The 14,974-nt window shown below is 39.0% G+C and overlaps 3 protein-coding genes across 5 annotated transcripts; 2 read left to right on the top strand and 1 right to left on the bottom strand.

Moving 5' to 3' along the window:
* Positions 1–1,117: 1,117 nt before the first annotated feature.
* LOC111454842 lies at positions 1,118–4,327 on the top strand. 3 transcript variants are annotated; one of them, XM_023096313.1, is made up of 5 exons: positions 1,118–1,480; positions 2,005–2,163; positions 2,260–2,542; positions 3,551–3,660; positions 3,758–4,327. In XM_023096313.1, exons 1-5 carry the CDS (start codon positions 1,295–1,297, stop codon positions 3,791–3,793), a joined length of 774 nt encoding a protein of 257 aa, XP_022952081.1. In that variant the 5' UTR covers positions 1,118–1,294; the 3' UTR covers positions 3,794–4,327. The 3 variants fall into 3 exon arrangements, with proteins under 3 accessions (XP_022952081.1, XP_022952080.1, XP_022952082.1); XM_023096312.1 differs by having other exon boundaries at positions 3,551–4,327; XM_023096314.1 differs by having other exon boundaries at positions 2,005–2,194; positions 2,387–2,542; positions 3,551–4,327.
* Positions 4,328–5,642: 1,315 nt separating this feature from the next.
* On the top strand, positions 5,643–11,936 carry LOC111455575 (glycoprotein 3-alpha-L-fucosyltransferase A-like). Its single transcript, XM_023097287.1, has 7 exons — positions 5,643–6,374; positions 6,639–6,799; positions 8,680–8,921; positions 9,951–10,055; positions 10,796–10,952; positions 11,039–11,266; positions 11,351–11,936. Exons 1-7 carry the CDS (start codon positions 5,994–5,996, stop codon positions 11,604–11,606), a joined length of 1,530 nt encoding a protein of 509 aa, XP_022953055.1. The 5' UTR covers positions 5,643–5,993; the 3' UTR covers positions 11,607–11,936.
* Positions 11,937–12,556: 620 nt separating this feature from the next.
* On the bottom strand, positions 12,557–14,789 carry LOC111455384 (transcription factor bHLH95-like). Its single transcript, XM_023097024.1, has 3 exons — positions 14,473–14,789; positions 12,867–13,361; positions 12,557–12,768 (listed from the first exon to the last, which is right to left on the bottom strand). The coding sequence occupies exons 1-3, from the start codon at positions 14,716–14,718 to the stop codon at positions 12,673–12,675; spliced, it is 837 nt and encodes a 278-aa protein (XP_022952792.1). The 5' UTR covers positions 14,719–14,789; the 3' UTR covers positions 12,557–12,672.
* Positions 14,790–14,974: the final 185 nt, after the last annotated feature.

The raw sequence follows: 14,974 nt of genomic DNA, 5'->3' as shown, positions 1-14,974 counted from the left end.
ATCAGACAATTGTGGGTTCGAGTATGAGAATTCTTATTTTGTGGGTTCGAGATGTTTTGAGTCCCATGGGAAGAGTACCCGTAGCCTAATGGATAAGGCGTTTAACTTCTAATCAAGCGATTGTGGGACCTGGGTGTGATAGATAATAATTTTTGAAAGTTTTTTCTATCTATATTTTTTATTATGTATATCCATATTTCAAATCTCATTGGATGAGCGCCCGTGGCCTAATGGCTAAGGTGTTTGACTTTTAATTAGGTGGTTATGAGTTTCGGTCCTACCGGACCGAGTTCCATTCGACCTCAACAATCCAATGATAAATCACAAAGACTAAACAAGAAGTAGAATATTACTCAACTAATCAGAATATTAATATAAAGTATAATTTTTATTTTATTTTAAAAAAAGTTTGGATAAAAAGAAACTTAATTGTATTATTAAAAAAAGCATAATTGATGATGACATTATAATTATATTATATTTTCCCTCTAAGAAACAAACTCAAAAAAGTGCATTTAGATATTTTATTGGTAACAAAAATCTAATCATAATGTATTATTAATATTTTATTTTGATTTTACTTTATCTTCTACCATTTTAATAGTTATTATAATCTTTTATTTTAGACCATATTTAATATTTTTCAATCAATAATATTAAAAAAAAAAAAGACAATTATATACTTTAATTTTTATTTTAAAAACATCGGTAATATAATAAAAATAATTTTAATGGAAAGGAAGATATTTTGCCAATATGCCTCAAAATTGATAAAAATAATAAAAAATAAGTTATTTTTCTTCTTTATATTAAGAAATATTTCTAAAAAATATAGATATTTAAAAATAAAATGATATTTTAATCTAAAATAAAAATCTTAAGCATAGAAGAAAGTGAGATGATTTTAAGATCACGCGCGCAAAAATATCGGAATGGCGCGTGGAGAAAGGTGCATGTTAGCACAGGTTGGCAGAAAGAAAATATCTGGCTGACATTGGCGACAGATATTTATATCGACGATGACGTGGAATTGAGTTGACGCTTTTTACACGTGTAAAAGCGTTGCCCATGTGGAGCCTTTTTATATGGGTTTCGCCCCCAAATAAACACAGACCACCACCATTCACCGAATCTCTCTCTCTCTCTCTCTCTCTCTCTCTTCGTATCTGCACGAGCCTGAATCCCGAGAGGGTTTCGGACCTAAATTTTCGCCCACGATTTCCATTTTTTCTTTGATTTGATTTTCTATATTTGGCTGTTCCGAACGATTTCGCTTTGTCTTTGATCTCCCGGAATGGTAGACGCTCATACGCCGTCGTCCATGTCGCCGCCGGTTGCAGATCGAGAATCACCCATGTCGGTCTCTGCTAGCGACTTGACTCGTTTGAACTCCGAATCCTACTCTTCTTCCAATACCGTTGATGCGTCCGAGGGGGATTTGCCTTTGATGCCTTCTCATCATTGTTTTCAACTGGATGCGGTAAATTGTGACTCTATCTCTTTTGTTTTTGCTGTTTCTTGGAAGTATGATTTTGAGTTTTTCCTTGGTATGAACGAGTTTTTTGCGGACTGTGCTTTGTTTTTCTGCTTTGAACGTAGCGCCTGGAGTTCGTGTGACCTAGTTTTTGTGCTCTCGAAACTAATATCCTTGGTTACGAGTGATTCTTTTTCTCTTGGTGGTGTCTTTAGAAATTTTTAATGGTAGAGTGGTTTTGGGCACCTCCCATTTGAATGTTTAGTGTTAGGGCATATTCAAGTTAAATCGTGGATGAATTTCGAGTTAAGTCTTTGTGATTCAATTTTGTTTTTTTGTTTTTAAAAGAAAACATTTTACTCTTTGAATTCCCCTTGTTTTAGTTGTTATTTTCTCTTGTAGGACACTCATTTTATTTGTATCAAATGTTTTAGCTCTAAGTTTTAACTCATATTAAGGAACAATTTGAAAATTTCACGTGAAACATGAGGAATGGTTTTACTAATTGTTTTACTAATTGGAAATTTCAGGTGCAAACACATTGGACAGAAGAGAAACACAGATTATTTCTTGATTCTTTAGAAGCATCTTTTGTCCAAGATTTGCATCGATATAGGCATCTTCGTGCTTTGTCCTCGAAACAGAAAATGCGTCGGAAGCCGATCATGCCTAATATATCTTCTTCAGAGGTGAGGCAATACATCCACAGCAAGAGTGGGAGTGAGTTCCCTATATCATTCCTCTACGTCCTTAATGATTTCCTCTTGTTTTATTTCTTTTCTTAGTCGATGGTCCTTCAGGATGCCTCCTGGCAGAAGGCTAACGTTGGGAGAACTGATCCTTTATTGGATAAGACTGCCGATTCTCCCGCTATTTTAGAGGATGTATGGATAAATCATTTCCCTTCTGCAGGAAATCAGTGTACTCTGGAAACTACTGATGTTCTTGAAGAATGTGGAAGTTGTAGTGATAGGAGTCACATAAGAAACAAGACAAACTCCCGTCAATCTGCCAGAAGTTCTCAGCAGATTCCTCCATGCTGTCGTGATTCTCATACAATCGTTACAGGTACCCGAACACATTGTTCATGTTTTCCAAACCCTTTTCCAGAGTCTCACTTTTCGTTGATTCTACCGTCTAATATACTTAAAATTTGTAATCTATTCCCTTATTATGCATGTACACTATTGATGATGATCGGCCATATGCTTCATACTTTGTTGTTGTGATCTTCCAATCATATTTCGTAATGTTGAAGGTGTTTGCAATAATTATACTAGTAGTAGTATTGACTTAAGCACCATTTAGATGCACTATTTTTCTGATTTAAGTTTGTGTTGGTTTACCAATATGACCATTACTTTGTGATGTTACCATTAGTTGCCACATTGACTGCACCACTTGAAGTCCTGCAAACGTTTTTGCTTGAATTTTGTGTTCATCAAATGTGTTTCCTATGAGAGGGTTTCTGAAATACGACTTAGTGCATCCGAGTTGTAAAATTTGTACGTCAAGCTTAGGATATTATGTTATCTTCCTAGCAATAGAAAATCTATATGTTCTTAATCGGATAGTTTCAATTTGGTTTTCAGTGTTTTGGTAACTTTGTTCCCTTAGCTTGATTTATAGTGTTTACACCTGGGTCACAAGATTTAACGTCACAGTTCTTCATTCTATGTTACAATTAAGAACTCACGGGCAAACTGATTGCGTATCTTATCAATTTGAAGTTGTTTGATGTATATTTATGCTTGAAGAAGTAGAAGTCCTTTATGTAAAGTTGGATGAACATTGTTGTACGGGAAAAAAAAAGAGAATAAAACCGAGTAGAAATTACTAGGATGGACAGCATTCTGATTATTGATGAACCTCTAGATGAAGCCAGGCTAATGTAGACTAATTCTAGGACAGTAGCTGTTTAGGGATGAATCAAAGCAGAAATTCTTGGGTTCATAACATTTCAGTCAAATTAGAGCATCCATGTTAAGGAATTTGCCTTCTTTTATGAATGTTTAATGCTTGATGTGATTTTTCTGTTTTCATACTAACTTAGTGTCTATTATCTCTTCATTGCAGAAGTTTCAGATCAAAACTTTGTGGATACTCATCCAGGAGAGTTGTCTGATGGCACGCCCATTACAAAACGATTAAAGAAAGCTTCCTCTGATTCTTCAGGCAACAACCGGGTAAAACTCGGGATTGCCATTGATTTCTCTTTGGAGAACCAATAATTGCATTTTACAAATGATCCAAGACCGAATATGCTGCTATTTCATCTCTTAGGTTGCACCATATAAAAGATTATCATCAGAAAGATAAAAGCCAGATGCAAAAACTTTGTGCCTCCAAATTCAGATTTGTGTTACAGTGCAAGAGGGAGCTGACAACAACTCATTCCAACATGTGAAGACACCCGGCTGTTCAAGTTCGTTATCCGAACGCAACACGATTCTGTTTTCCTTCCGAAAGAGCATCGAAAAGTAAATAAGGGAAGTGACAACAATAATTCTACCAGAAGATCTACGGCTGGAAGGAGAAAATACGTTTGTTTATGGTACAAACTAAACTTTTTCTTAGTTCATCAAATATAGAGTGAAAATATATGTTAACCCTTTCATTTCTCCTGCTTTTTTTCTTCTTAGAGTTTGAAGAAATGGAAATTCCAATAGATTTAGGGTATGAATATACATGATATAGAGAAAGCTAGACACCGACCCTGATACTGATATAGATATACACACCCTTTTACATCTGTTTTGAAATACTCTCATTTTGAAGTTCAGGTAGAGACCTCAAATGTAAATTACTATTACATAAAACAATAGATTTGAACAGACTTATTGATTCTCTTTAGGTGGAGCCTTTCTTTTGCTTATGGAGTATGTTGATGGCTAAGTGCTTTCTTGACTAATTGCGTTGTTCGAATGGTTATCAAACGGGACTTAAGCTATTATATCTTTGCTTGCTTTGTTACGATCTTATATAAGCTATGATATTGACATTCATTCTTTTTTTTTTCTTTTCAAAAAACCATTGTTGGTTTTTTCTTAGAAAATTTGTGATGATTGTTGCTATTTTGTCCCTAATATTCTAACAAATAAAAGACATGATTTTGAATATGTGAATATTTTCTGAATGACTGAAGTGGGTATGGAAAATTTTATTAGAAAAGTATTAATTTCAAATATGATCCAATTATTACTAAAATAAAATGTTGTCATTGAATTCATGTTTTGTTGTTTGTTGGGGTTGAAAATGGATGAATCAACTAACCAAGCCAAGTTCTCTCTGATAGGCTTTGGTAGTTTGCTTAGGAGCATGTCGCTACGGCCCTAAAGAGCCTTAAGCACTTGTTTATAGAATAGGTTTTGGGCAACGAGTAGGATGGAAGTAGTGAAACCGAGTTCATAGAATAGATTCAAGAATAAATAGGTTTACGAGAGAATATGCTCGAATTAATGTTGAGTCTTACTTTGATTTTTTACTTTTATCTTGTTCAATCAAGTTCAGGAGTGAGAACTTAAAGAACTTAAAAGGTATAGAGTAGATCTTTCCGCTTTCATAAACCAATACTAAACAAAAGGTCCGATGAGTGCCAAAAAGCTCTCAATTTCAAACAAACTCAATGTTTAAATCGATCGGCAAAAGAAATTGACTTATTTTACCCTTGAATGAAGAAAAAAATCGATATAAAAATGGGGAGAGACTGGAGAAAGACTTCGTCTATCTTTTAGAAGTAGGAAATTCTGTATTGACAACTCAATTTGCCCCGTCTTTTTTCGAGGAATAGTTGAGTCGAGTTGCAAGTAGATTTTTTTTTACTGAAGAAGGACGACCTTGAATGAGAAAAAAAAAATCACAATTAATAAAAAGAATACTTGGGATTAATTTGGTAGGAACGATAAATTTTCCAAAAATAACTTTAAAGCTATTAATAAAAAATCGTCTAAATATATATACTAAGGAAAAAACATAATGGTAATTAATATATACTTTTTAATAACTTTTTTTAGAAAATTTAAGATATTTGTTAATTTTTTTTTTCTTTTTTCTTATTGAGAATATTAAAAAAGAAAACATAAAATTAGAAATTATATTTCATAGATTGCCTCAAAGTTTTAACGATAAAAAGTGTTCATCTGCCCACAGTGTTGTCCAAAGAGAGACATAATCCAACTAAGAGTATGAGAAACTTTCACAGCAAAAACTAAGGGATTAGGTACTCCGCTTTAAGCGTAGACTTCAAAATCAACCAAAATCCACGCTCTTGCTTGATTCTTCTTCACAATCCTGTTCTCTTGATTGAAGAACACGAAACCATTGACACACCAGCGAACCCCACTCCACTTTTCATCATTCCCTTTCCTTCTGCTCTGACCCAATTGTCCTTAACTATGGCTATTGCTTCAACACACCTTTAAATGTTGAAAACAAGTCAATTCCACTCTGTTCATCAACAATCCCTTTCCTCTTCTTTTCATTTTCTCGCCCAAATTTCTTCAACTTCTTGATTTCCCAGATGGGTATGTTTTCAAAGCCAAAAATCTGTAGAACAGGAACGACCCATAATGATTCGATGGGTTTTAATGGGGTTTCTCCAGCAAGCAAGTGGAAATGGACCCATTTCTTGCCTCTGTTTGTAGCGATGGTGGTCATAGCAGAGATCGCTTCTCTAAGTCGGCTCGACATCGCGAAAAATGCGGCTATGGTGGACTCTTGGGTCGACTTATTCTATGGGCCTCCGCCTTTGCACGAAGAAATCGAAGATGTTAGCACTGGAATCACAATTGATGGAGTAATGGGTAGAGTTAACTGTGAGGAGTGGCTGGAGAAGGTGGATGCGGTGGAGTACTCTAGGGACTTCAAAAGGAAACCTGTTTTGGTTTCTGGGTCCGAGAAGGTTCTTTCTATCTCTCCTTTTATCTTGGAGTTTTGATCTTACTGGTCTTTTGGCTTGAACAAGAGTTTGCTTCGATAATACCAATGTCTGAATTTGTTAGATCTCTTACTGGAATTGCTTAGTTAATGACCTCTTTTAGTTACATAATTGAGTTTTGTGGGCATTGATTGCCATACGTTCTTGTTTGTAGCAAACTAGATTCTTGTTCTTCTTCAGTTTTAAGTTCCTAGAAATTGGTGTTTACCCTTTTGAAATTCTTCATAGGATTGGAAAACTTGTGATGTGGGATGCCAGTTTGGATTGAATCCTGGTGAGCAGCCTGATGCTGCATTGGGATCACCTCAACAAGGTCGTGTTGCTAGCGTCCTTCGGTCGATGGAATCGTCGCATTACTATCCAGAGAACAATATTGATTTGGCAAGACGGTGGGTAAGCTTAACTAATATGATGGATTGTTACAGTTTAGAGAACTGCTTTCCACTACATTATTCCTGATGACTGCAGTGATTCTCAATGATAATTATTGTCTTGGTGATGATAGTGAACATCATTGCTGGTCTTGGTACATGTTCTTTGTTCATTTGAAACTGATAGCAGTAAGAAAAAATTGGTAATCAAGGAGGAATTTTCTGTTCTAGCCAAGGTTATAGGTAATTTGAGAGTCGTGCTCTCTCCCAAGTCTGATTCAAATGCCAAGCTAGCCCCCTTGAGCCAACCTACAAACTTAGTTACTAGCGCCAGCTGCATGCATACAATTAACATGTAGTGAAGTTCCAAGCTGCTACCATGCACTTCACTTTATAGGTATCCCTCCTCTTGTGGAGCTTACTCAACATCTTCTTCTCTTCTTTTGTTCCACATAAAGTTGTCGGTAGGTTTTTGTGAGATTCCACATCGGTTAGAGAGGGGAACGAAGCATTCCTTATAAGGGGGTGGAAACCTCTCTCTCGCAGACGCGTTTTAAAACCTTGAGGGGAAAGCTCAAAGAGGACAATATCTGCTAGTGGTGGGCTTGGGTTGTTACAAATGGTATTAGAGTCAAACTCTGGGCGGTGTGCCAACGAGGACGCTAGGCTCCCAAGGGTGGTGGATTGTGAGATCCCACATCAGTTGGAGAAGAGAACGAAACATTCCTTATAAGGGTGTAGAAATCTCTTCCTAGCAGACGCGTTTTAAAACCTTGAGAGGAAGCCCATAAGGGAAAACCCAAAGATGACAATATCTACTAATGGTAGATTTGAGCTGTTACAAATAGTATCAGAACCAAACTTCAGACGCTGTGCCAGTGAGGACGTTGGGCCCCTAAGGAGGGTGGATTGTGAGATCCCACATTAGTGGAGAGAGGAACGAAACATTCCTTATAAGGGTGTGGAAACCTCTCCCTAACAGACGCGTTCTAAAATTTTGAGGGGAAGCCTAAAAGAGAAAGCCCAAAGAGGATAATATTTACTAGAGGTGGGCTTGGGCTGTTATAAATGGTATCAGAGCCAAACTTCAGGTGGTGTGCTAGCGAGGACTCTGCGCCCCCAAGAGAAGTGGATTGTGAGATCTCACATCGGTTGGAGAGGGGAATGAAGCATTCCTTATAAGGGTATGGAAACCTCTCCCTAGCAGACACGTTTTAAAACTATGAGGGGAGGCCTAGAAGGAAAAGCCCAAAGAGGACAATATCTGCTAATAGTGGACTTGAGCTGTTACAAATGGTATTAGAGCCAGACGCTGGACAATGTGCTAGCCAGGACATTGGACCCCCAAAGGAAGGTGGATTGTGAGATCCCACCTTGGTTGAAGAGAGGAACAAAACATTCCTTATAAGGTTATGGAAACCTCTCCTTAGCATATGCGTTTTAAAACCTTGAGGGGAAACCTAGAAGAGAAAGCTCAAAGAGGACAATATCTACTAGTAGTGGATTTGGGCGGTTACCGTCTTCGAATTATATGGTTCAAGGAGATTTACTGGTTCCTCAGTCCTGTTCAATTTTCATCATCTAGATTATGGACCATAGTTTTCCTTCAAAGTGGTGGTTATATTCCTTGGACTGCAGAATCCAAAGGTTCATACATGGGGATTGTCTTAGGTTCTTCCCCACGCTTGCACATCATCACCTTTCAGATAGTCTAAGATTAAATACCTACAAATTTAGAACTCTTTCGCCTATACTTATTTTTCGAACGTTTTTCCCTGTAACGTTCTGGTGATGTTGCATTCTTTCTTGTGCTTGTCACATGTCACTCTGCTTTTTATAGGTTGCTTTTAGATGCATATTTCTTTTATAGCTCTATAATAAATGAACTTCTTCTGTAGGAAGGGTTACACTGTGGTTATGACCACTAGTCTTTCATCAGACGTTCCTGTTGGATATTTTTCGTGGGCAGAATACGACATAATGGCACCAGTGCAACCAAAGACGGAGCCTGCCCTTGCAGCTGCCTTCATTTCGAATTGTGGCGCCCGCAACTTTCGTTTGCAAGCTCTTGAAGCACTTGAGAAATTGGATGTCAAAATTGATTCATATGGTAGTTGCCACAGGAACCGCGATGGAAGAGGTGCACTGCAACTTTTACTTTGATTTATTGACCGACTTTTTAATATTATTGATAACGTATCTTGATTGAATGTCGTCGTCGAAAGTTAGTTCTTAGGTGGGTAGCAGATGGAAACCAACATAGTTCTTTCCATTTAGACTGTTATCTTGGGAAAACTAATGCAAATTTGTTTTAACTGATGTGAGTTCTCTTGATGTATTCAAGAATTCCTTATCCTTAGTGAAAGAATCCCCTGGGAAAACCTTAAAAATGGTTTCTTTCTGGGGCCGTGGTTAACTAAATCGCCACAGGTTATGTGATGTCCCACATTGGTTGGGGAGGAGAACAAACCACTATTTATAAGGGTGTGGAAACCTTCCCCTAGCAGACGCGTTTTAAAGCCTTGAAGGGAAGCCCAAAGAGGACAATATCTGCTAGTGGTGGATCTGGGCCGTTACAAATGGTATCAGAGCCAGATACCGGACGATGTGCCAGCCTTCTCACTGTTCCCCGAAGGGGGATAGACACAGGCGGTATGCCAGTAAGGACGCTGGGCCCCAAAAGGGGGTGGATTTGGGGGTGGTCCACATCAATTGGAGGAAGGAAAGAGTGCTAGCGAGGATGCTGGGCCCCGAAGGGGGGTAGATTGTGATGTCCCACATTGGTTGGGGAGGAGAACAAACCATCATTTATAAGTGTGTGGAAACCTTCCCCTAGCAGACGCGTTTTAAAGTCTTGAGGGGAAGCCCGAAAGGGAAAGCCCAAAGAGGACAATATCTGCTAGTGGTGGATCTGGGCCGTTACAGGTTATCTATCAAAGACTGCTTCATTTTCGGAAGGTTTTCGGAGGGCCCTTTCTCCGAACATGCCTTTACTAATTGTAAGGGGTACATGAAAGGCTTAACTAATGTCCCCAGCTCGTGTATTTCGTTGTTATTCGAATGCGATTCCATACTCAAAAGCATTGCCAATAATAAGAGATACAGTGATTTGAAAATGGAAGAACTTAGTGAACATTTGCTGATATTGTTATTTGATTCATATTTGCAGTTGACAAAGTGGAAACTTTGAAGCGCTACAAGTTCAGCTTGGCTTTCGAGAATTCCAATGAGGAAGATTATGTCACAGAAAAGTTTTTTCAATCTCTTGTTGCAGGTATGAACCTCATACCTATATCTCTGATTCATGCTGTTACCAATATCTGTAAGACACGTCGTTAATTACGCTTGCCCGTTTCTATGTTTTATATTGACTTCATAAAATCTTTCTGTGTTCTCGAGAGTTTCGGCTAGACGGTTCACCTTTACGATGGGTGTTTTGTTCTTTTGAATGGTGTATACAAACTAACCAAGACCAAACTGAATTGGTCTGTTGTTGGTTTTTATTTTGGGTTGTACTTTTCATATCAGCGGACTTAATTCCCGACTCACATGCTGAAACTCACGTCGAAACCTCGACTTCTGAGGTTTGGTTTGAGGCCCTACTCGACCCTCTTCGAGCTTGTCTTCGACACTCGTGTCGTCTCGTTCTCTCGAACCTTGTGTATGTCTCGACTTAGCTTCAATGCACACTCTTGGTGTGTTGGATGATGCACCGTCCTTGGTCTCATCATGACACTTCTCAATCTTGGCTCTCATGTGGCCGGATGAGTGCCACTTGAGGGTCGCCCCTTGTCTATCTTGTGTGTGGGGTTCACAATCTACTTTCTTTAAGTGAGGTTGTGACACACTGCACCTCTAGGATTAGTTACGTTATACTTCTTTATGCTCTCGCTTTAGCACATATTTCTACCCGAATACTTTTAGAAAATAGCTTTGAAGAATTCCATAGAGTTTTAATGCAACACTGTCGTTTTGTCGAATTTTCGTTAAGAGTGCCAATGCAATTATTTGTAGGAACTATTCCGGTGGTGGTGGGTACTCCAAATATAAAGGAGTTTGCTCCTTCTCCTGATTCATATTTGCATATCAAGGAAATTTCCGATGTCGAGTCGGTTGCCAAGTCCATGAAACACCTCGCAGAGAATCCCAAAATGTACAATCAATCACTAAGGTACTCGGAACAACGACGTTAGTCGGATTAATTTCTCAGTTGTTTCTCACTCCATCTGATGAAGATTTGGCTGTCTTATCTTATAGATGGAAGTACGATGGTCCATCCGATTCGTTCAAGGCCCTTGTCGATATGGCAGCAGTACACTCATCGTGTCGCCTTTGCATCCATTTGGCAACCATCATCCACGAGAAAGAAGAAACCAGTCCCGAGTTCAAGAAACGACCGTGCAAGTGCTCTCGTGGCTCCGAAACGGTTTATCATTTATACGTAAGGGAGAGAGGGCGGTTCGAAATGCAATCCATTTTCTTGAGGTAACCCTTTCAACTCAAAACAAAGTTATGTTTTCAAAGGCTTTTCTTTGGGAAAACCAAATCATTCGGCCTCGACAATGGCAGGTCGGGAAATTTAACGTTGGAGGCCTTAGAATCGAGAGTACTCGAAAAGTTCAAGTCTTTGAAACATGTCCCAATTTGGAAGCAAGAACGACCTGAAAGCTTAAGAGGAGGAGATGAACTTAAGCTATATAGGATATATCCAGTTGGGTTGACACAGAAGCAGGCTTTATATACCTTCAGATTCAAAGGTAATGATGATTTCAAAACTCACATAGAAACACACCCTTGTGCTAAGATGGAAATCATATTTGTCTGAATTTAAAGCTTCTTCGTCTTCCGAGCGCATCCGATATGCAGTTAACTCGGTCGTCGTTGGACGTGTAATTTGTATAACATAGTTGTTGAACTAAAGTAAGTTTAGGGTGCAATGAGACGAGAGCGGAAACCCAACAATATTTGCTAAAACGGGGTTTGCTTCGATCAGCTAGTTATAGATCATGTGCCATTGTTGTAAGTGTTGAGAATAGAGTAGGCCTTTTTGTGGGCTATATTGCTTGTTGAATCTTAGCCAATTCCACGACTATTTGGCTCAAAAGTGAGTATAGTTCAACGATAATTATTATGTACTTGTTCTTTTTTGGTTGGAGGTTTGAATTCTCATGCTCTTGTTTTGAATTACATTTCTGGAACACTTCTAACAGAGGGACAACGTTAGGGTCGTCTCCTTCGTTCTATGTTGACTCCAACCTTCCAGTTCGTATGAAACAGGAGGGTTCCTTCTGGGCAAGGTTAAGCGGATAAGAGAGGTAGCCTATAGACTCAAGCGATCAACGAGAATGAAAAACAAGAGACTTTTTCTTGAAATTTGGACTAATGCCCTAATTTCAAAAAGAAAAAGAAAAATGACTAGGACAGTTCGAGAAGGACCAAGGGATCATTCTCTTGTCAAAAACTTAGTAATTTTCAAAGTCATTTTTCATTCTTTTCCGTAAGCTCACTGCTAGCCGATATTATTCGCTTTGGTCCGTTATGTATCACCGTCAGCATCAGGGTTTTAACACGCGTCTAGTAATGAGAGGTTTCCACACCCTTGTAAGGAATGTTTCATCCCCTTCTTGAAGGGGCCCAACATCCTCGTTGACACGTTATTCGGTGTCTGACTCTAATATCATTTTTAACAGCTCAAGCCCATCACTAGTACCATCAGCCTCACGATTTCCATATCCTTATAGAGAATGTTTCGCTTCTCTCCGTTCAAACATTTTACTTTCCTAATCGAGTTAAAGAACCTAATAGCATTTATTGAGTAGAAATTTCCCTAGTCAAGAACATTCAAGCATCTATATTTTATAAACAAGACAAAATTCTATGGGACAATCCCATCAAGAAGACAACCAGAAGATGATTTCCCTCGCAGCTTCTTTGAATGTATCTTCCACCACGGTCGCCGCCTCAAATTCATCGTAAACTCTGTTCACCTACATTCGTCAAAACAACTCGTTACAAACATGTTTCGAAATGATCTCAATAAAAAAAAAAGAAGTTAACATGTAAAGAAAGTACGACGAATACTTACATGGGCATGAATCATAAAAAAGGAGCGATGGTAATCCGAGGAGACATGAGCCGAAACAACATGGATTTGATGCTTCTCAAGAACATAACAAAGCGTGGGGAACAAACCAGGCTTCTTGACGGAGCAGATACAGAAATGGGCATGGTGGCCACAAACATTCAAGACGAGGTTGGAGGACAACCAAGTCTGGAAGGAGGAGGGTGGCGAAGGGAGAATACTAACAACATCGTCGCCTGCAGCGGCGGCGGTGGAAAGCTGAGGAAATAGAGTGGACGACATGTCGTTGGTGGAGGAAGCTTGGTCGGCCAAGAAGGCCTCGCGGGTCATGGCGGCTGAGGAACGGGCGGAGGGATGATGAACAATCTTGGAGAAGCTCAGAGATGGATTAGTGTCGTTGTTGAGCCTTTCAAGCTTTTGTTTGTGGAGATTTTGAAGGGTTTGTTGAAGTGTTTTTATGTGGTTTACTGCTTCGTCTACTAAACTGGATTTGTCTACCTGCCATTACCCATTCATTACTAGATTATTATTTCACCCACAAAAGCCTATGCATGCATGCCAACCCGCCCTACGTGCTCGACCAATAAACTAAAGATTCGAATTCTTATCTCATTCGTTGCTAAAAAACGATATGAGATTCTAATGTCCATTAAACCCAGGGCTCCGCAGAAACCCACCTCAAACGGGACTAAGAATGAAGAGTAAGCAGAGAGATTTATTCTCGTTAGCTAAACTGGGTCAGTAACATTACTCACTTCAAACGAGACTAGGAATGAAGAGTAAGCAGAAAGCAGTCCAAGTTCACTGCTAGCATTAGCTAAACTGGGTTAGTAACACTACCCATATCAAACGGGACTAGGAATGAAGAGTAAGCAGAAAGCAGTCCAAGTTCACCGCTAGATTAGCTAAACTGGGTCAGTAACACTACCCACATCAAACGGGATTAGGAATGAAGAGTAAGCAGAAAGCAGCACAAGTGCACCGCTAGCATTAGCTAATCTAGGTCAGTAACACTACCCACATCAAAAGGGACTAGGAACGAAGAGTAAGCAAAAAGCAGTCCAAGTTCATTGCTAGCATTAGCTAAACTGGGTCAGTACCACTGATTGTAACAGCTCAAGCTTACCACTAGCCGATATTATACTTATTGGGTTTTTCCTTTCGGGTTGGCTATTAAGGAGAGGTTTTCACACCTTTATAAAAAATGTTTCGTTCCCCTCTCACCTCAAAATTTTTAAAACGTGTTTGCTAAGAAAAAAATTTCACACTCTTGGAGATACTCACAATGATTATATCTATTCCCGAGACAAAACAAACCTAAATTATTATTTTTAATTAAAAAAAACATGACAACAAATTTCTTAAAACAAAAAACAGACAATGGCCACTTTTCTTAAAAGATGTGAATGTTCTTCAATACTCTATTTGTTTTATTTTCCATTTAAAAAAAAAAAAAAAAACATGTCCCTTTTTATTTATTTACATTAAAAACATGCCATTAAAATCAAATCTCTCCATTATTATTATTAAAATGCCTTGATGATAATGCCACTGCTTGTCTCTTTTATATATATATATATATATAAATAAATAAATAAATAAATAATACCTTGGCAGGAAGATGAGGAAGCAAAGCATGAAGATTAGCGAACATGGTTCTCATTTTCTTCCGCCGTTCTCTCTCCGTCCAAATATGAATGTCATGAGCGGAGGCGGCCCCGCCACACGATTTTCTCTCCGCCGCCACCGCCGCCGCGTCTCTCTTCTTCCCGGACTGCGTGGGCGGCGGAGGGAAATGGTCGATGTCGGAGCAGGAGTTGAGGAGGGCCCAAGGGAGGTGGTGGAGGCTGGACATGGCGGAGATGGGCGGCGGTGGGGGTGAAGAGAGGGAAGGGAGAGTGGGGGGGTTTTAAGAGAGAATAAAAAGGGGTTAGAGAAAGAGCACAAAATACAATCATAAGGAGGATGCATGGCCGTTACGGCGCTCCAAAACAAAAACGGATGCCCCGGCTATTACTCGAACCTCCGACCCCACACTTCGACGCTGGCTGGCCCTCCTTTTCTTTTTTATTCCCTTTTTACTACTTTTATTGCTTTTTTTTTTTTTTTTT

The sequence above is a fragment of the Cucurbita moschata genome, unplaced genomic scaffold (genome assembly GCF_002738365.1).
Source record: "Cucurbita moschata cultivar Rifu unplaced genomic scaffold, Cmos_1.0 Cmo_Scf00017, whole genome shotgun sequence".
NCBI lineage: Eukaryota > Viridiplantae > Streptophyta > Magnoliopsida > Cucurbitales > Cucurbitaceae > Cucurbita > Cucurbita moschata.
The sequence above is the reverse complement of the archived record's forward strand: the minus strand, read 5'-3'. Positions and strand labels throughout refer to the sequence as shown.